The 22709-nt window shown below is 36.1% G+C and overlaps 1 protein-coding gene and 1 pseudogene across 7 annotated transcripts in view; both read right to left on the minus strand.

Moving 5' to 3' along the window:
• DOCK7 (dedicator of cytokinesis 7) overlaps positions 1–22709 on the minus strand; it is a 219246-nt gene that overhangs the window by 149787 nt on the left and 46750 nt on the right. For 6 of the 7 annotated variants that reach the window (XR_013376384.1, XM_077892050.1, XM_077892049.1 and 3 more), the window contains exons 8-12: positions 16777–16843; positions 15326–15475; positions 8736–8816; positions 6868–7033; positions 1746–1888 (exon numbers count right to left, since the gene is read on the minus strand). Coding sequence is in view for 6 of the 7 variants with exons in the window: in XM_077892050.1 (XP_077748176.1) it covers positions 1746–1888; positions 6868–7033; positions 8736–8816; positions 15326–15475; positions 16777–16843 (607 nt within the window). In the remaining variant the exon portion in view is untranslated. Of the gene's footprint in view, positions 1–1745; positions 1889–6867; positions 7047–8735; positions 8817–15325; positions 15476–16776; positions 16844–22709 lie in introns of those variants that run through there. The other variant, XM_077892053.1, reaches the window with a different exon arrangement.
• Positions 20952–21116, minus strand: LOC144311669 (U2 spliceosomal RNA; annotated as a pseudogene).

Genomic DNA, 22709 nt, shown 5'->3' on the forward strand with positions numbered 1-22709 from the left:
ACAGTATCCAGTACATGGTGAATGCTCAAAAAAATATTTGCTGGATACATAGGTATGTGGGTGGACTGATACACAGTACGTGCTGAACACTTAGAAACTATGAGTTGGATCAATAGGTAGGTGGGTGGATAGATGACTTGTTGATTTAAGGTTACAATACCAGGTCAATAATAAAGTAGGCTGAGAAATGAAAACAGAACTGTAGAAATAGTGGAGAAGTGATATAGCGGTTGAAAAAGTAGAAAGAGAGAAAAATGTCATAGCTGCAAGTCTATGTCACTGTATCACATAAATCTACTGCTCTGTTTCTGTAGCTTTATTTGGTCTATCACTTCAACCAAGTTAACACTGTGGCCTTTTCTAGACTCTTATTCTATTGTCCATAATAAAAAGACCCTTAACCACTTCGGACACTTCTCAGCTGCTTCACTCTCCATTTGAATCTCTAAGAGCAGCTGTATAAATACTCTTGACATAAAACTGTGAATGGGGATGCCGCCTGCCTTCAGCCTAGGGCATGATCCTGAAATCCCTGGATCGAGTCCCATATTGGGCTCCCTGCATGGAACCTGCTTCTCTCTCTGCCTCTCTCTCTCTGCGTCTCTCATGAATAAATACATAAAATCTGAGAAAAAAAAAAAAAACTGTGAACGGGGCTTCAACTACACTGCTATTTTTCACTTTACTTTCCTAAATTCTTGCCTTCTTTCAAGTTACAAGATGTCAGTAGGCCAGGATTTCCTCCTTTTATTTAGAATAAGACCTCAAAAGAAGGAATTCTCCAACAATACTTAGCACTTCTCTTTCATCTGTTCCAAAATATATGCATGGTAACAATCCATTTTGTAGGGATCCCTGGGTGGCGCAGCGGTTTGGCGCCTGCCTTTGACCCAGGGCGCGATCCTGGAAACCCAGGATCGAATCCCACGTCGGGCTCCCGGTGCATGGAGCCTGCTTCTCCCTCTGCCTGTGTCTCTGCCTCTCTCTCTCTCTCTCTCTCTGTGACTATCATAAATAAATAAATAAATAAATTTAAAGAAAAAAAACAATCCATTTTGTATCAAAATTCGGTATGGATATGCACACATGCATGTACTCACACAAAAATTAAAGGGAAAAAAGCTCACTGAAGCAATATTTAACCTAAATGCAATGCACTATTATTTTTCTATTCTACTGGATTTGTTTTTAAAGTGGATATTATCTATTACATTTCCATTACTGTTGGGGATCATGACTAGCATTTGAAAACTAACGATCGGATTCATGATTTGAAGTACAGAGAATGTATTTGTAAAGAATAAAATATCTTTGATCAAGAACTTCCTGGACCTATAAATACACCTATAAAAACAATGCACTACTAAGGCCTGAAAGTCCTATTCCATATACTATAGATGTCATAATTCAAACAAACAAACAAACAAAAATGGGTGGGGAAGAGAGATACAATCACATAATTGCTTAGTAAGAAAATTTATAAACCATAAATGTTTAAAAATTAAAATATTACAATTAAGAAACAGGATATAAATCTGGAGGACTGATTTTGATCCATTATAACATTTAAATAAATATAATTATCCAACAGGCACAATATTATTTTATTATACTTTTATCTTTAAAAGATTTTTAATTTCTCAAAATCACACTTGCTGCATATACATGCATAATTACAACTTTTCTGAGACCAAAAAATTTTATGTACAAATACCCTCTAGAATTCCTACATGACAGAACAATACCTGCTTAAAAAAATTCGTCACTGTTAGAGTAGCAGGTCGAAAGCTGGTCAAGTTACAAGCATCATCTCCACTTGTTGTCCTTTCAAGTGATCGTCTGCCAACAATACTAGAATTCCTCCTCTCTGACCAAGACCCTTTTCTTTCTATCAAGGGGGGAAAAAAAAGTATAGAATTCATTTTCATAATACTTAAAATTTGTTTTAAAGCAGCTTTGCAAATACAGAAAAAAAAACATTAAAAGTGAAAATTATCTATTCAGCATATTGTTTGTAGTAAGAATTTTACTTTCAGATGGGTGACTAGGTTGCACAGTCAGCTAAGCATCAGACTTGATTGGGCTCAGGTCCATGATCTCAAGGTTCTGAGAATGAGCCCGGTGTCAGGCTCCGCACTCAGCACAGAGTCTACTTAAAATGTTTCTCCTTTGTGCTTGCTTCGGAGGCACATATACTAAAAAGGACTGTTCCTCCCTCTCCTTCACTTTTGACAAATGAATACTTCTGTGGAAGTGGTATTTTCTCTAACATATATCATTTGCTTTTTCATTCCTTAAAGCAGTGCCCTGAAATTACAAAGCCACCTTCTTTCCTCTTCCAGTTTGGAGAAATTGGTGTTCACAATAATAGAGAAACTTAGAACTCAAGTTCACTCCCTCTTTCTCAAATAAATATATAAATCTTAAAAAAAATATTTCATTTCTGGAGAGATCAATAAAGAAGCACTGTACCTAAATCTTCTCGTTCTCTTTTTAAAATTTCTCCAGTGTAAAACAAGTTTCTACTACACAAAATTTATGCAGATGACCAAAGATGAGCTATGAAGAACAGCTGCAGAAGAATTATGCATTTATTGGGAAATATTCACACAATAAAAATTTTAGTCACCATATAACAGTCCCCCAGTCTTAGCACTTGAATTTGAAAGAGAATTTTAATTCAAAGTCCTTGCAAGATAACCCTGTTATTCAAAACCATATAAACAGCTATATTGCAGATCAACAAGGAAACAGAAAACTTAAAACTATAAACAAACTATACATAACAGACATCTATCTATACTACATATCAGCAAGCAAAAGTAGAATACATGTTCTTCTCAAGCACACACAACTTAGAACATTCACCAAGGTCTCATCTATAAGACAAAATAGAATAAATTTAAGAGGCTGAAATCGTATAAAATATGTTCTCCAACAACAATCAAATCAAACTATAAATCAGTTACAGAAGAAAATATGGGGAATTCATAAACATGTGGAAGTTAAACAGCAAACTCTCAAACAACAAGGGTAATTAGGAAATAAGATGAATAAAAATTAAAACACAATATCCCAAGACATATGGGATAAGCAATGCTCAGAATGCTCAGAATAAAATTTACACCTATGAGTACCTATTAAAATGCCTATTGGATCCCTGGGTGGCTTAGTGGTTTACTGCCTGCCTTCAGCCCAGGATATGATCCTGGAGTCCCGAGATCAAGTCCCACATCAGGCTCCCTGCATGGGCCTGCCTCTCCCCTCTGTCTGTGTCTCTGCCTCTCTCTCTCTGTCTCTCTCTCTCTGTCTCTCATGAATAAATAAATAAAATCTTAAAAAAATAAACTACCTATTATATTTTTTAAAAAGGAAGAAAACTCTCAAATCAATAACTTAACCTTATGCTTTAAGAAACTAGAAAATGAGAAAACTAAAATTGAAGCAAACATGACAAAAGACTCAAAAAAATACAACACATAAATGGCAATAAATGAAACCGAAACTAAAAACACATCCATGAAATGAAAAACTGGATCTCCAAAAAGAAAATTTTAAAAATGTTAGCTAAATGAGTAATTTAAAATATAGACAGGATTCAAGTTACTAAAAATCAGGAATGAAGGAAGAGATATCACTACGGTTCTTAGAAAAAGGATTATATTACAATATTATGAATAACTGTAGGAATTAGATAATTTACACAAAATGAACCTTCCGGGGATCCCTGGGTGGCTCAGCGGTTTAGCGCCTGCCTTTGACCCAGGGCACAATCCTGGAGTCCCGGGATCAAGTCCCGGGTCAGGGTCGCGGCATGGAGCTGGCTTATCCCTCTGCCTGTGTCCCTGACCGCCCCCCCCCATGTCTATCATGAATAAATAAATAAAATCTTAAAAAAAAAAATGAACCTTTCTAGAAAGAAACATAATACTGAAACTGATTTAAGGTAAAACAAAAAATATAAAATGATCTAAAACAAGTGAAAAGATCTATTTAGTAAAGAAAAAAACTTACCACAAAAAGACCAAGCCAAGATGGCTTCACTAGAGAATTTTTCCAATATTTCAAAAAACAAATATCTCTTATAGAAAAAAAATATTAAATAAAATACTGGGAAACATATTCTAACATCTACAAAAAACTTACATACCGTGACCAAGTGGGATTCCTCCCAAAATGTTAATCTTACATTTCTTAACTAATCTTGTTTAACATCCAAAACCCAATCAACTAATGCAAGACACCCTACTAAACGAATATAAGACAAAAACCATACAAGACAACTCTAAGGCAGAAAAAAGATTTGACAAAATTCATCATTCTTTCCAGATAAAAACATTCAAAAAGTTAGGAATAGAAGGTAATTTCATCAATCTACTAAGCTACACTTATGAAAAATCGACAGAAACAAACTTGATAAAAAAAGGCTGAATGTACTCCTCCCAAGGTCAGGAACAAGAAGAGGATATCCACTCTTGCCACTTTTATTAAATATTATATAGGAGGTTATAGTTAACATTGTATAGCAGGCTCATTAGAAAAGAAAAATATAAAAGACATCCAGACTGAAAAAGAAACAGTAAACTTTTTGTTATTTACATATGACTTGACCTAGTATAGAGAAAATCCTAAAGAATCCAGGAAAAAGAAAAGAAAAAAAAAACATTGTAATTAGCAAACATGTTAAAAATGATTTCAAAGTTCAGGACAAATATTCAAGTCAATATTCTTTTTTTTTTTTTCAAGTCAATATTCTATACATAACAAGTAAATATTCTAAAAATAAAGTTAAGAAAACAATTGCATTTAAAATAGCATAAAAAACAGTAAAATATTTGGGTATACATTTAACAGGAAAAGTGCAAGGCTTGTATACTGAAAACGATAAACTGTTGAAAAAAAAAGTTAAGATCTAAATAAATGGAGAAACGTTCCATGGATTGGAAGATTTAATATTGTTAAGAGGGCTTGGGGCAGCCCGGGTGGCTCAGCAGTTTAGCGCAGCCTTCAGCCCAGGGCCTGATCCTGGAGACTCGGGATGGAGTCCCACGTCAGGCTCCCTGCATGGAGCCTGCTTCTCCCTCTGCCTGTGTGTGTGTGTGTGTCTGTCTGTCTGTCTCTCATGAATAAATAAAATATTTTTTAAAAAAATAAAAAAAAAAAAAGAAATTGACAGCTGATCCTAAATTTCATATGAAACTACAAGGGCCCAAATAGGGAGGAAAAAAAAAACTTTAAAAAAAATAATAAAGTTGGAGGGCTCTCTCCAATTTCAAAACTTATTGCAAAGCTAAAATAATCAACGCAGTATAGTACTACCAGAAGCTCAGACACATAAATCAACGGAATAGAATTGAGAGTCCAGAATTCAACCCATATATCTATCATGAACTGATTTTCAACAAGAATGGCAAGACCCTTTGCTGGAGAAAGAACAGTCTTAGCAAATGGGTGCTGGGACAACTCATTATCTACATAAAAAAAATAATGGTTGGACCTCTACTTCTCATGTAGCCAAATAAGAGCTATACCTATAAAATTCTATAAAGCATACAAGTAAATCTTCCTGATCTGAGATTAGGTAATGTTTTCTTAGATATAACTCCAAAAACACAAGCAACAAAAGAAAGGAGAAACGGAACTTCATCAAAATTTTAAATCTCTGTGCTGCAAACAATACCACCAAAAAAATAAAAAAACAACCCATAGACTTGGAAAAAATATTTACAAATCCTTAATTAGATAAAAGATTTGTATCCAGAATACAAAAGGACTCTTATAACTCAATGACAAGTAAATTTTTAAAAACACGTAAAAAATTAGCATACACTAGAAAACAAGATAAAACAGATATTAAAAATAAAAAGGGCAAAGGATTTGACCACATATTTATCCAAAGAAAATATACGAATAGCCAGTGCAGTAAAATAATACTAAAGATCATTAACTATCAAGGAAAGGCAAATCTAAACCACAGTGACAAACCTCTTTACCCACACTAGGATGGCTATAATCAAAGGACCAGATAATACAAGTGTTGGCAAAGATATAGAGAAATTGGAACCTTCACACACTGCTAGTAGAAATTTTAATGGAGCAGCAACATTGAAAAAAAGTCTGGTAGTTCATTAGTAGGTGAAAGAATTATCATATGACTTAACAATTAATTACCAGTTTAAAACCAAAAGAAATGAAACATATATTCAAATAAAAGCTTGTCCATGAACATTAACTGCAGTATTTATACTAAACGAATAGTTTAAACAACCTAAATGTCTGTCAACTGATGGATAGACAAATAAAATGTGCTATATCCACGTGATGGACTATTATTTGGCAATAAAAAAAATTAAATACTGATACATGCTACAACATGATTGAACTTTTAAAACATTACACCATGTGAAAGAAAGTATTAACAAAAGACTACAATTATATAATTCTATTGATATGAAATGTCTAGCATAGACAAATCCATCTATGTCTCCATAGACAAAAGAGATCAGAGATTGTTTAGGGTTGTCTTTGGGAATTGGGGAAGAAGGGATAGTTACTGCTAATGAGTAGAATAGTGTTCCAAATTAGACTGCGGTGACAGTTCTAGAACCTTGTGAATAGAGTCAAAAAAAAAAATGAATTAGACACTTTAAATGGGTAAAATGTATAGCATATGAATTACACCTCAATAAAGCTGTGGGTTGGGGGGAAGGCAAGAAAAAAAAAACACTGAATGCCTCTGAACATTGCAAGGTGTACAAATAAAACAAGCCAAAAAAAAAAAAAAAACCCAAAAACAAATAAAACAAGCCTATATAGAAAAAAATTTAAAAGTATACATTTAAAATATTTTATATAAAACACTCTTACCTCCAGTGCTTATTTCCACCTCTGTAGAATCTCTTTCCAAACTCCCTGCACTGCTAACAATATTCATTAAATGGATTGCAGTCCAAGCAAAAGGCATGCGATACTTCCCAAGTCTTTGACAAAACTGATCGGCTTGACTTTTCAGCTTCTCCAATTTTTCCTTATTCTGCAAAACAAAACTTTATACATTATATAATTATGCTCAAAAGAAATGAATTAAAGACTACTCCATAATACATAAAAGGACAGGGTAAGAACTCGCAATTCTCAACACAGATGGAAAAATAATCTATACCTTTCAGAGATCAACTAACACTACATTTATCTTAACCACTGAATAATTTCAATCCATTCTATAAATGTATGTGCAGAGTAAGTCTTTCAAATTTCTCTTTGTGATTATCTCATCTTGGTAGGAAAGAAAGGAGAGCAAGTGTCAAACATGTTTATGTATTACAAGTACTATTTTATGCAAAGAAACATAACCATGTTCTAGCCAATAACTGCTAAATACAAAATATTCAAGGTTATGACTTACTAAATTTTATTATTCTAAAAAAGATGGAAGTAGTTGAGCCACTTGGAACTAATCCTGAATTTTATGGCAAGAAAAGGAATAAGGTAAGGTGGGAGTGGGGGGCACAAATAGGCTAATAACATATAAACTCAAAATTGTAATTAAAGAAATAAAGAAAAAATTATTACAAATGGACTAAACCCTAGAAATAAACTGATGGTCCAAACACTATGTAACTACCTAGAAGATACCATGAAGCTAGCCCAACTTTTAGGCTGTCCTGGACACAAACGCTAAGGTGGCCTATGAGAACTAACCAATAGGGAAAGCCAGAATACAGTAACCCTGATTTCAATCAGCTAGCCAGGGATCAGAGGACAGTATCATGTCCTCAGGTCTACCTATATTAGCAGAAAAAGCTCAGTTCCTGTACTAATTTCACAAAGATAGAAAGCAAAACATATTCTAGATTTTGGTAACTTGTCCAGTATTCCTCAATCATACTATCCTGGCTGTTTCAACTATTAAATCATGTGGTCAAAGATCTAAGATCTTCTGTTATTTTGTAGCTAACACAGGGTATCTGAAATTTGGTACCAACTTTATATGAATTACTTCTGCTTTATAAATTGATCCAGATTCTAAAACTTAGTCATCTGATGGCAAAAGATAGATTGCATTTTCTATTTTTACTGTATTCCTCAATTATCTGCAGCGTGACAGAGCTCAAGAATAGTCATCTTACTATGAAGTTTTATTATCAATATCACTATTTTGTAAAACTATAACTATTTTTGAAAATTTTAGTTATTTGGGAATTAAGTACATTAATTTCTCTTCAAGAAAAAAATTCAGAGTCAATTAGTTTGGGAGTGAGAGAGATTTTGAAGAATAACACAGCACAGAGGCACCTGGGTGGCTCAGTCTTTTAAATGTCTGACTCTGGATTTCAGCTCAAGTCATGATCTCAGAATTTTGAGATTAAGCACAGCACTGGGCTCCCACTGGACATAAAGCCTGCTTAAAATTCTCTCATTCCAAAAAAAAAGTTCTCTCATTCTACCTGTCCCTAGCCACCACCCGCCAAAAAAAATGACATATGACAAAAGCTAGGTGGCAAAAAAGATAAAGAAGAAAGTAATAAATTGGGTAGGTCAATAGAAAATAATGAATTAGTAGTGAAATTCCTTAATATGCTTTGCATAGTATTCTGCCAAAGAATAACTTCGGAAATCAGAGGATGTTTAGGGTTGAGTTTGAGGATTTAGGGGAAATGGGAAGAAAACTATATGACTATAGAGATGGGAAATGACTATAAAAGTGAGAAAAAATGTGAGGCATGACAATCTACCTTCGTCGCATCTGCTTCTTTGAAAATCATATATGGTTCTGCACACTCTCCAATGTCACCTTGCTGTAGAACTTTTTCTAGCTGTCAAAGAAAAAAAAGTAAAGACTAATTAAGCTGAAAGAAAAAAAAAAGCAATCAGCCAGGAATGCAAGGATGGTTCAACATTAAAACCAACCTTTCAACATAAAGTACATTAACAGAATGACAGAAAACACACACGATCATCTCAAGTGATACAGAAAAATAACTAGGCAAAGTTCAATACCCTTTGAATGCTAGGAACATTCAACAAACTAGGAATACGAGAAAGCTACCTCAACATAATAAATGCCGTATATGGAAATACCAGAGCTAAAATCATATTCAGTGGTGAAAGACTGAAAGTTTTTCCTCTAACATCGGGAACAAGATATGGATGTTCACTTTTGCCAATTCTATTCAACAAAGTACTGGAAGTCTAAGCCAGAGAATAAAGCAAGAGAAACAGAATATATAGGACCAAATCTGAATGGAAGAAGTAAAATTGTCTTTGTCTGTAGATGTAATCTTTTGCACAGAAGAGCCTATTACACACACACACACACACACACACACACATCACGGTTAAAACTAATAAATTCCACAAAGTTACAGGATACAAAATCAACATGCAGAAATTAGTTGTATCTCTATACATTAATAATGAACAATTCAAAAAGGAAATTAAGAAGACAATTCCATTTACAGTAATATCAAAAACAAAAAATATAGGTATCCCCCACTTTTAGAAAGCTCCCATTATGCCACTTTGCTTTTACAAAAGACCTACAATACTAGTTTTCATTAACTGAAAGAAATCTAAAGTTTCACCTTTATAAAAAAAAAAAAAAAAAAGGCAAAAAGCAAAAATAACATTCAACATTTGCTTTGCAGTTGCCAGATATATAGGCAGTACGCACCTTGAGAAACAAGAGTGGCACTGCCAACCCTCTTCCCTGGACACTACACTCAGCATCTTAGCATCAAGCTGCCATAGCAGTGAACTCTATATATGAGCATCTGGGCTTTATCTCAATTTATTTTGTGCCTTTGTTGGCAAGATTATAACCAATGGTAGCAGGAAAGCCTAAGAGAGCTTATTTTTGGAGGTCCAAAAACACTCAAAAAATTTTCCATATAAATAAATGGTAACTATTTTTTCACTTTATGCCATTTCAGCTTACAAAAGTTTCATAAAGGCACTCTCCTTCCAGATAGCAAGGAAACCTGTACTGAGAAATTAACTTAACCAAAAAAGGTAAATGATCTGTAATCTGAAAACCATAAAACACTTGTAAAAGAAATTGAAGAAGATATAAAAAGACATCCCATATTCATGGACCAGAAACTTTAAAATCCTTAAGATATCAATTCTACACAACGCAATCTAGGGATTTAGTGCAATCTCTACCAAATCTCAAGGATTTTTGTTTGCAGAAATAGAAAAATTCATCCTAAAATTCATATGAAATTTCAAAGAACCTTCAATAATCACAACAAACCTTTATAAGGAGAACAAAGCTGGAAGTCTCATATTTCCAGATTTCACAATACAAAGCTACAGTTATAACAAAAAATTGATACTGACATAAAGACATATATATAGATGAATGGAACAGAATACAGCCCAGAAATAAACCTTCATGATTTTCAACAAGATTGCCTAGACCATTAAATGGGGAAAGGACAGTTTTTTCCAAAAGTAGTATTTTAAAAACTATATATCCAAATGTAAAAGAATAAATTTAGACCCTTACCCTTTATCAAATACAAAAATTAACACAAAATGAACCAAAGACCTAAATGTAGACCTAAAACGTAAAACTCTTAAGAGAAAAATTAGAAGCTTCATGACACTGGAATTGACATTTTCTTGGATTTGACACAGAAAAGCAAAGGCATGGGGAGCCTGGATGGCACACACGGTTAAGCAACAGACTTGATTTCGAATCAGGTCATGATCTCAGTGTTTTGAGACTGAGGCTCATGTAGGGCTCCACACTCAGTAGGGAGTTTGTTTAAGACTCTCCCTCTCCCTCTGCCCCTCCCCCTACTCCCTCTCTGTCTCTCTCTCAAATAAATAAATCTTAAAAAGAAAAAAAATAAGCACAAGCGTCCCTGGGTGGCTCAGTTGGTTCAGCGTCTGCCTTCAGCTCAAGCCATGATCTCAGGGTCCTGGAAGTGAGTCCCACATTGGGCTCTCTGCTTAGCAGGGAGTCAGCTTCTCCCTCTGCCCCTTACGCCACTCATACTCTCTCTCTCTCTCTCTCTGAAATAAATAAATAAAATCTTGGGGCGCCTGAGTAGCTTAGTTGGTTAAGCAGTTGCCTTCAGCTCAAGTCAGGATCCCAGGGTCCTGGGACCAAGCCCTGCATTGGGCTCACTGCTCAGCAGGGAGCCTGCTTCTGCCTCTCCCTAGGCTGTCCATCCTCCTTATGCTCTCTGGCTCTCCTGTGTCTGTCAAATAAATAAAAAATCTTACATACATACATACATACATGCATATATATCTTTTAGAATGATCTTTTTTAAAAAAGCACAGGCATACCTCAACAAAAAATTTAATTAAAATACTTTTAAGGTTATTCTGTTATCATTACCTTAATGATAAATGAAATGAAATTTTTTTTTAAAAAGCAAGTTTATCTTCCCCTATTTGTAGGTTTCTTTCAATGAGGTTTGTTTTTGTACTCTAAACTTCCATAAAAAATAATCCAAACAAAATGGTATTACTCCTTCACATATTTACCAGAAAGCAACTAAGCTGTTAAACAGAACCCAAGGGGCACCCAAGGGGCACCCAAGTGGCTCAGGGGTTGAGCGTCTGCCTTTGGCTTAGGTCACGATCCCGGGGTCCTGGGATGGAGTCCCACATCAGGCTCCTCGCATGGAGCCTGCTTCTCCCTCTGCCTATGTCTCTGCCTCTCTCTCTGTCCCTCACTAATAAATAAAACTCTTTAAAATAAATAAATACATACATACATGCAATACAATACAATAAACAAACCCCAAAATGAGCAAGGAATTAATAATCCTGGCTCAGGGCAGCCCAGGTGGCTCAGCGGTTTAGTGCCGCCTTCAGCCCAGGGCATGATCCTGGAGACCCCGGATCAAGTCCCACGTCAGGCTCCCTGCATGGAGCCTGCTTCTCCCTCTGCCTATGTCTGTTCCTCTCTCTCTTTGTGTGTGTGTCTCTCATTAATAAATAAGTAAAATCTTTAAAAATAATAATAATAATAATAATCCTGGCTCAGCCAGAATTCCAGTATCTCGGACAATGATATATTGCACTAATAGCTCCAATTCTTCACCCTTCCTTTACCCTGCTCATTGCTACATGACGTGGGAATCCCTCTGAATAAAAAGGCCAGCCAAGTATATATCCCAACTCCTTGATTTTGTGTTCTGTCACGTGACTTGTATTGGCCAACGGAATGTTAGCTGGATGTGACCTAAAGCTTAAAAGGTGCCTATGCAGGTGGGTCTACTTTTTGGCACTTCTACAATCACCATGAGAATGTGCCAGATTAGACTGCTAAAAAAGAGACATATAGAAAAGTACAGCTTCAGCTGAATCAACTGACCCCTCCACCGCACCAACAGACAACTACAGGAACACAAACCACCTGTATTGATTAACCACCAGACAACTCAGATGCATGACCTAAGTAAGTGCCTGTTGTTGCATGCTACTAGGATCTCTTTTTCTTCATGTATAGCCATAACTCACCAGCACACAGATCAATAGAATTCTTCCTCTCAGGGAACAAAACCATCCCGCTGCACAACAAGTGATTTAAGAAAACCTCCTAAATTAACATTTTCTTTAAAATTTTAATATTTTAACTTGTTCAATTTTTTAAAATTATAAAAAAGCTTGTTCTATGTATACACATATATTTGTATACATCTATATTTTATAAAATTGACATCATACAGTTTTGTACCAGATTTTTCACTAAATATTATACGCCACATATGTTTCTGTATCACTAAAAATTCTTCCAAATTGTGCTTTTATTTGCCATGTATCGAATATAATATGAATTAATATGAATATGAATTAATATAAATATAATATGAATATAATATGATTTATCTCCCTATTTACTTACATTGAACATTTACAATATTTCTTACACTTAATCCTATCTAAACTGTTCACTCCGATGATGACAACCAAATCTTGTCACTAAATAATCTCACTTTCAAACAGTAAATATTCCAACCATCAGCTGTATCTTTCCATATCATATCCTCAAATATGTTCTATTTTATGAAAACATACCATTTTCCCATGTAAAGGAACTTGTATATACTATATTTATCAATTGTATTAGTATCTAGAACTTTACTCTTTGAGTTTCAAAAGACCACTGCTGCTAAATCCTTGCTTGTAGGACTGATTAACTGTTCACAGTAGCTAAGACCTATTTTAACCCGAATTCATAGCAATGTGTCCACAAATTAGGACATTATTCCTGTGGGTAAACAGGATTCATTTCATGACAATCCATTTTATAGCCTTATTGTAAAATTCATTACCTTTTAGGGTAATTTTATATAAATGAAGATAAAATGATTAAAGAATATATTTTAGGCTTCTCTCAAATCAAGGTCAAGTTATGGTAAAGTATTCTTCAAGTTATCCTAAGCTAAACAGCTTAGTAAAATTCAGATTTTAAATTTTGAATCCTTATTCTTTTCTTGGTTTTTGTCTTTGTTATGTTTTGTTTCATGTTTTTATTTATGCCCCAGTTAGTTAATATATACTTTAATACCAGTTTCAGGAGTAGAATTTAGATATTCATTACTTATGTATAACACCCAGTGCGCATCATAAGTGCCTCCTTAATATCCATCACCCATTTAACCCATCTTTCTGCCTACCTCATCCTCAATAATCCTCAGTTTGTTCTCTATACTTAGAAGTCTGTTTTATGGTTTGCTTCTCTTTTCTTTTTCCATGTTTGTAATTCTTATTCTTAAGTGGCTGACACTCAAATCATAATGCTCCATGACCTCAATGATTTACATATTCATATTTATATAATATTTATGTAATATAAGAACTGAGGGATGCCTGGGTGGCTCAGTGGTTGAGTGTCTGCCTTTGGCTCAGGGCGTGATCCTGGAGTTCCAGGACTGAGTCATGCATCAGGCTCCCTGGATGGAGCCTGCTTCTCCCTCTGCCTAGGTCTTTGCCTCTCTCTGCGCCTCTAATGAATAAATAAGTAAAATATTAAAAAAAAAAAAAAAATACAAGAACTGAGTAAAAAGATCATAGTAAGCCTCCTGTGACAGTTAATTTTTTTTTTTTTTTTAAAGGGAGATTGGCAAGTGTTAGTTGAGAGAGACAACACCTCAGGGAGATTTTTTTTTTTAATTTTTATTTATTTATGATAGTCACAGAGAGAGAGAGGCAGAGACACAGGCAGAGGGAGAAGCAGGCTCCATGCACCGGGAGCCCGATGTGGGATTCGATCCCGGGTCTCCAGGATCGCACCCTGGGCCAAAGGCAGGCGCCAAACCACTGCGCCACCCAGGGATCCCGACAGTTAATTTTATATAACAACTAGGCTATGATGCCCAGTTATTTGACCAAACTAACCTATGTGTTGCTATGAAGGTATTTTTAGAGGTGATTAGCATTTAAATCAGTAGAGTACGGGCACATTGGTGGCACAGACGGTTAAATGGCTACCTTCAGCTTGGGTTATGACATCAGGTTCCTGGGATCAAGTCCTGGGATCCCTGATCAGTGGGGACCCTGCTTCTCCCCCTCCTCCCTGCTTGTGCTCTCTCTCTCACTATCTCTCTCTCACTCTCCCACATAAATAAATAAAAATTTTATAAAAATAAATACATAAATTAGTAAAGCAGACTGCCTTCTCCACTACCTTCTCCAATTGGTGGAACTCATCCAATTAGGAGAAGGCCTTAAAAACAAAGACTGAGGTTTCTCAAATAAATAATTCTCAAGACTGCAACAACGAACCCTGCCTGAATTTCCAGTCTGCTGCCCTTTGGAATTCAGACTCAAGACCACAATACCATCTCTTACCTGAACTCCAACCTGCCCGCTTGCTCTACACATTTCTAATTTGCCAGTCCTCACAATTACACATGAGCCAATTCCTTAAAATCAATCTCTCTCTGTGTTTATGTGTGTGCTCCATCCTACTGATCTGGAGAGTCCTGATTAAGAGAGCTCCCATTCAAAAAAAAATTTAGGTAGCACCTATAGTGCACACATCCAATACTGTGTTAAGAAATATTACGGTGGGCGCACCTGAGTGGCTCAGTTGGTTAAGTGTCTGCCTTCAGCTCCAGTCATGATCTCAGGGTCCTGGAATCAAGCCCTACATCTGGTTCCCTCTTCAGCAGGGAGTCTGCTTCTCTCTCTGCCCCTCCCCCTATTCATGAGCACTCAATCTCTCTCATAAATAAAAAAGAAAAAATAAGATGAAAAAATAGATAAAATCTTTGCTCTGAAAAGCTTGTGATATTAACGGAGAGACAAATATACAGACACTACACAAATAAACTTATATATTTAAAATTATTCTCACCTTTATTACAAGAAAAACATCTTGGGAAGGATAAGTAATAGAAAAAATAGCTGATCTTGCCAAAGTGGTAATGGCAGCAGGTGGTACATGGGGACGTAATAATCCTTTCATTTGTTCAGAATTCAGGTCAAAATAAAAGTTTTCTGAAATCTAAAAAAAAATTCATATATTAAATTTAAAATCTGTACATTTTACAAAAATAAAGTACATTCAGTCTTATTATAGATACTACAACATTATATTAACATACAGTTTATCATATATTTCAATGACCAATCTTTACATGTCTAAATCAAACCAAAAAGAAATATACAAACTATTTGGGAAATATACAAGAAACATATCTAAAGAACTACATTCCTAATATTTTTGCTTAGAAATGTAACCTATAATACAGTACACAAAGAAATTATTAAGATGAATTACCTCAAATGGAGTCTTTAAAAAATTATATGAATAATATTTTAGGAGATTGGTTTAGCAAATACAAGCTGCTAGGGAAGAGTTACACTGCAAAAATCTATAATATATTGATAGCAGAAGTCACTACAAGTACTCAGTTTCTATTATACATTAATTAGGCTTAGAACATAAGTTAAGAAGTGCTGGACGAGGAACGCCTGGGTGGCTCAGTCAGTTAAGCATCTGCCTTCAGCTCAGGTCATGATCCCAGGGTCCTGGGTTCGAGCCCTGCATCAGGATCCCTACTCAGTGTGGAGCCTGTGCTTCTCCCTCTCCCATGCTCTCTCAAATAAATAAAATCTTTAAAAAAAGAAAGAAAGAAAGAAATGCTGTATGAGATGACCCTCTGAAAAACTCCTAAGCTAGGGACACCTGGGTGGCTTAGCGGTTGAGTGTCTGCCTTTGGCTCAGGGTCTGATCCCGGGATCCGGGATCGAGTCATGCATCGGGTTCCCTGCAGGGAGCCTACTTCTCCCTCTGCCTATGTCTCTGCCTCTCTCTCTCTCTCTGTCTCTCATGAATAAAAAAAAAAAAAAAAAAAAAAAAAAAACTCCTAAGAATAATAAAGATATGAGTAAAACTAAAGCAGTATATAAGACAAAATATTTCAAGCACACATAAATGATCTTTTAGCTAATGAATTTTAAACCTGCATCAACAAAAATTCCTAATGATTCTTATCTTTTATATATTATTTGCTTAAAATGCTTTCCTTATATTAGTTTTTCTTAAACTAAAAGAACGCTGCTTCTGCTACTTGCTGTTGGAACTCTTTCAATTAAACAAAAACTAAGTATCAACTAAACTATTTTATAGTAAGAAAATATTTACCATATCTCAATAAATTAAATTTCTAATTTCTTTTGAAAAGATGTATGTTTCACAATTCACATGAAAAGTGTTACTTATTTATCTTTTAAAACAAATTAAAAATCAATTTCTGAAACCTAGGATTGTGACCAGACTGTGTTCAAATAACAGACTCTTACCTTTTTCTTTTCCTTGACATCATATAAAGCCAAACTTGCAAAAATGGGTTCAATTTCAATTTCAAACCTTTAAGAAGAAAGAAAAAAGTTTAACTTTCTACATCAGTGCTATCCCATCTATGCTACTCCTTCTTTCTGAAACACTTTTCCATGTATAGCTTTCTGTCTAAATCAATCATTACATTACCTAGGTAATCCATATATTCAATGTAAAAAAAAATAAGAAAACACGTAAAAAATTTCAGAGAAAAATGGGAGCACACAAAATTCCACCAGATGGAAAGAACCAAAATTAAGGTTCGAGGCCTACACATTCTAGACTTTTGTCTATGTATAAATGCATGTGGTGAATGGATTTTTTTAAAACAAAGTGTGCCACTATATATTTAGTGGTCTGCTTTTTCAACTTATTATTCTATGGATATATATCCCTGTCATACATATTAATCTAACCATGATTTCTAATGCTGGCATAGTAATTTTCATTATATAAATATGCCAAAATGTACTTTTTTTTTAAGATTTTATTTATTTATTCATGAGAGAGGCAAAGACACAGGCAGAGGGAGAAATAGGCTCCATGCATGGAGCATGATGTGGGAATGGATCCCAGGACCCCAGGATCACACCTGGGCCAAAAGCAGATGCTCAACCGCTGAGCCACCCAGGCATCCCACCAAAATGTATTTTAGAACTATAATCCTTAAATTGTGGTGTCTAATTTCACTTCTAAGAACAATGATTTACATATAGCAAACATTTAGTAAGTATCTACTGAATGAAATGATATGTAACATTAGGTTAACTAAAACTCTAGAACGGTGGTTCTCAATAAAGGACAATTTTGCCCCCAATGGGACATTTGGCAATATCTGGAAACATTTTAAACTATCATTAGTGGGATCCCTGGGTGGCGCAGCGGTTTAGCGCCTGCCTTTGGCCCAGGGCGCAATCCTGGAGACCCGGGATTGAATCCCACGTTGGGCTCCCGGTGCATGGAGCCTGCTTCTCCCTCTGCCTGTGTCTCTGCCTCTCTCTCTCTCTCTCTCTCTCTCTGTGACTATCATAAGTAATAATAATAATAATAATAATAATAATAATAAATAAAAAAATAAACTATCATTACTAAAAAAATAAAATAATAAAAAAAACTATCATTACTGCAGGTGTATTATTGGTATTTTAGTGAGTAGAGACTAAGCCTATATGGCAAAACATTCTGCACTGTATAGGAGAGACCCTGACAACATTCTCCAGACAAAAAATGTCAATAGTGCTAAAGTTATAAAAACTCTGTTCTACACTGCTCATTTTTTTTTATCCTAAGAGTATTACCAAAGTCCTTGCCAGAGATGACATACTCACATTGGGTTAAAGGTTTAATGAAGGGTGACTCACAAAGATTTGGACAAGATTTCAGAATAACAGCTACAGAGAGTACAATTCTCCAGGGACAGCAATAGCAGGGAGTCATTATCAATCCCTGACCTAAAAGAGACCTTGGAAGTGGTAAATCAAAACTTAGAACAGGGACACCTGGGTGGCTCAGCGGTTTAGCGTCTGCCTTTGTCCCAGAGCATGATCCTGGAGTCCTGGGATCAAGTCCCACATCAGGCTCCCCACATGGAGCCTTTTACCTCTGCCTATTTCTCTCATGAATAAATAAATAAAATCTTTAAAAAAAAAAAACTTAGAAAAAATAGATAAGGGCCCTTCACAGAGGTGGTCTTGGAAGAAGGAGGCAACCAATCAATATGACCTAGCAGGGAACGAATAAAGGGAAAAAATACCCCTAATTTCACTCTCTTCTACCCCCTAACTTCCTAATGCCTCTTTTAGCAGAACTCAATGCAGAAGCCAAATAGGAATTTTGGTGATACTGTCTACACAGCTCAACTTCTACAATGCCTACTCTGCAATCTCTGTAACACCTGTTACTGTCACTCTCTCTGACTTTGTGACTCCAGTGGGTATGGTATCATACTGGACTTTTAATATGCATCTCTTCATATATTTATGACCATATAAGTATTGTCTTTTAAACCATTTTTCTATTTTTTGTGTGACATTTTCCTCATCAATGTATACTCTTTACCATTCTACATATGGACACTTTGTCAAATGTGAAGATATTGAAAATATCTTCTCCCTCTATATGACAGAGAAAGAAAAATACAGAGAAACAGATATCCACCTGTCCTGCCAATTTACTGAAAAGATTACTTTACCCCACTGTCTATAGAGTTGTCTCCCCCTATCTACAAAAACTATGTTCCAAGACCTTCCCCCACCCCCCAGCCATGGATGCCTGAAACCTTGTGGGTAGTCCTGGAATCTACATATACTATGTTTTCTCCAATACATAAACAATTGTGATAAAATTTAATTTATACTTTAGATACAGTAAAAGATTAAAAGGAATAGAACAAACAAAATAGAACAAGTACATAATAAAAGATATGTGAATGTGGTATCTCTCCCTCAAAATCTTGTTGCACTGTACTCATCCTCCTTTTCCTTACGATGAGATGATAAAACGTCAATGTTTAAGTTGAAGGTGAGGAGAAGGACATAGGCTACCATGTATTGTCAAAAGGATCATCATCTGCTTCTGGATAGCAACTGACCACTGATAAATGAATCGATGAATGAGAGGGGGACTACTGTAGTACCACTTTAATAGTAAATCAAAAATCCATGAACATATAGGTCTATCTCTAGTTCTATTTCACTGGATGGTTTATTTAATTATGTGTCATTGCTATACTGTCTTAATTATGTAACTTCACATTAAGTCTTGATACCTAGTTTATAGTGCTTCAAAATTGCCCTGCCTCCTTTGACCCTTTTCATTTTCATATAAATCTTAAATTCAGAGCAGCCCAGGTGGCTCAGCACTTTAGTGCCACCTTCAGCCCAGGGCCTGATGCTGGAGGCCCCAGATCAAGTCCCACATCGGGCTCCCTGCATGGAGCCTGCTTCTCCCTCTGCCTGTGTCTCTGCCTCTCTCTGTGTGTCTCATGAATAAATAAATAAAATCTTAAAAAAAAAAAATCTTAAATTCAGACAAAAATAAGCAAAAATGGATCAAATGTAACAGAAAAGTTAATTGCTTATTCAGAAAGTTAGCATCCTATTTTCTAATTTAGCAACATAAAATTCATGTATAACAGTTTTTTCTATGATATTGTTGGACAGTATTTAAAGATTCATATTGTCAGTATGATGAACAAAGATTGGAAATCTTGAGGAAAAAAAATCACTGTATTTCACATTAAGGAAGGCTCCTCCTGGGGATCCCTGGATGGCTCAGGGGTTTAGTGTCTGCTTTCAGCCCAGGGCGTGATCCTGGGGTCCCCGGATTGAGTCCCACATCAGACTCCCTGCATGGAGCCTGCTTGTCCCTCTGCCTGTGTCTCTGCTTCTCTCTCTGTGTCTCTCATGAATAAATAAATAAAATCTTTAAAAAAAAAAAAAAAGAAGGGATCCCTGGGTGGCGCAGCGGTTTGGCGCCTGCCTTTGGCCCAGGGCGCGATCCTGGAGACCCGGGATCGAATCCCACATCGGGCTCCCGGTGCATGAAGCCTGCTTCTCCCTCTGCCTGTGTCTCTGCCTCTCTCTCTCTCTCTCTCTCTCTCTCTCTCTGTGACTATCATAAATAAATAAAAATTAAAAAAAAAAAAAAAAAAAAGAAGAAGAAGAAGAAGGCTCCTCCTAATGCATAACAAGGATTTTTTAAAACAGATACATCATTTGATTTTTTTTTAAATGTTTCAAAGGCTCTTGCATTGTACAAAGGGACGGCCATGGTTGCTTTTTTAAAAGTCTTCTCTTTTTCAATGTACACTTCTCATACATTCAGTTTATAATCTGAGTCAAAAGAAATTTTAAAAAGCATACCATACTACTCTCATGCAACAAAACATAACCATGCTTCAGTTTGTCAAGAAATACTATTTAAGCACTTGATATTCAGTGACTACTAAGTTGCAAAAAGGGTTACTGTTGTTTTTTTTTTTTTCACTAGAAGTGCTGATTTATTTGAAATGTTGAGAATTCTAAAACATCCTCAAAAAGGTAATTTCTAATTACTCAGAGGCCTATCAAAACACACTACTAACAAAATATTGGCTTATTTCTTTCAGGCTTTCTTTTTTTTATTTTTAATTCCCCTAAGGAAGTGCACTGTTCCGGGGAGTACTATAATACCAACTCAATGTATGGAGTAGATGGAGCAAACTCCTATTCCATCTCCTACTTCCAAATATCCATTTATATATATTTGGCTAGATGATGTATCAGATATTAAACTGATAAGAACAGATTTTAGTGGAGTATATTTTAACACATTTGCTTTCATACAATTTTCATTATACGGTTTTGAACATTTTATCAACATGTATTGACCTTCTATTATGACTTATGGTCAATTTTGCCTTATAATAATACTAATAATCTGGAACTACATTTTTGCCTTGGAGTTTTTTGAACCATACAGATACTATGTAAGCTTACGGTTATGAACTCAAGAGGAGTTATTGTTTGGGTTTTTTTTTTTTTTTTCCTATTTCATATCTAAGTTTCTCCCTGCTCGAGCCAAAGTGATAAAACACAAAAATCTGCACCACCTAGAATATTACTCCAATAAAATCTCAGGGAGTGACCACTATGGATACTTTGATGAACTGAATTGTGTCCCCTGAGATTTTATATCTAATAAAATCCCCCATTTGACTACATTTAGAGATAGAGCCTTCAAGTAGGTAATTAAGGTTAAATGAGACAATAAGGCTGAGACTCTAAGCCAAAAAGACTGGTATCTTTATAAAAAAGAGAAAAAGATACCAGCACCTCTCTTCTCCTCGTGTAGGAACAAAGAAAAAGCTATGTGAGGGTACAACAAGGTGGCCATCTGCAAAGCAAGAGGCTAGGCTTTGAGAGAGCCAGGAAGGTGAAAGGAAACTGAGTCCCTGCCCTTAATGAGACAGCACAACAAATAGTCCCTCAGATTTTTTTTTTTTTTTTTTTAATGATTTACTGGTTATCTATTTCTGGTGTCTACAGGAGGGGGATTTGTTTACTCATCTCAGACCATGTGCTAGAGGTGCAGGCATGACTAGGAGACCTCTCCAGGAACAAAGAAGCTGGTGGGTGCAATTTCCCTCTCCAATCCCCCAGTCTACATACCTACTGGAACCAGCACAACGCAAACTCAGCACCTAACTTGCTAAAAGTGCACTGTGCCTCTTCATTCTCCTAGACCTGCCCCCTACAATATGCCCTTGACTAGAACCCATCCAAAGCAGTGCCACAAGTCTGGCAGTGTGCACGCAACCCCAACAGGCACCAGCACCACTCCAATGTGACTGCTACCCTGAAGAAAGGGAAACATAATCACAATAGCAGTCAAATGGCACCAGACAGCTGGTCTGACTGTAAGCCTGTGGCACCAGACAGCTGGCACCAAACAGCTGGTCTGACTGCAAGCCTCATCTGTGGCACCAGACAGCTGTGGCACCAGACAGCTGGTCTGACTGTGGCACCAGACAGCTGGCACCAGACAGCTGGTCTGACTGCAAGCCTCATCCAGCAATGAAAGCTTCTCAGGGGAAACAAAGGGAAATTGCCCTGTAGTTCAGTGCTACTACATGCCTGGTCCTATTCAACCTAAGCCCAAGGCAGCCCCAAACTGGCCCACTAAAAACATAGGAACCAAACCCTGCCTACAACAAGCAATAACAGCTGCTGTAGATGACTGGACTGAAGGCAAAAGCAGCTCAGCCATGATAGCAGGATGCATGCATCACACATAGAAGACCCCCTGAATCACTGGATTCTGGTCAACAGTGGACATTACACCACAGGGACCTACAGGACCTCTTCTTCATAAGGCTGCTAGTTTCAAGAGCAGGAAGCACAGCTGATTTTCCTAA

The sequence above is a fragment of the Canis aureus genome, chromosome 3 (genome assembly GCF_053574225.1).
Source record: "Canis aureus isolate CA01 chromosome 3, VMU_Caureus_v.1.0, whole genome shotgun sequence".
Classification (NCBI taxonomy): domain Eukaryota; kingdom Metazoa; phylum Chordata; class Mammalia; order Carnivora; family Canidae; genus Canis; species Canis aureus.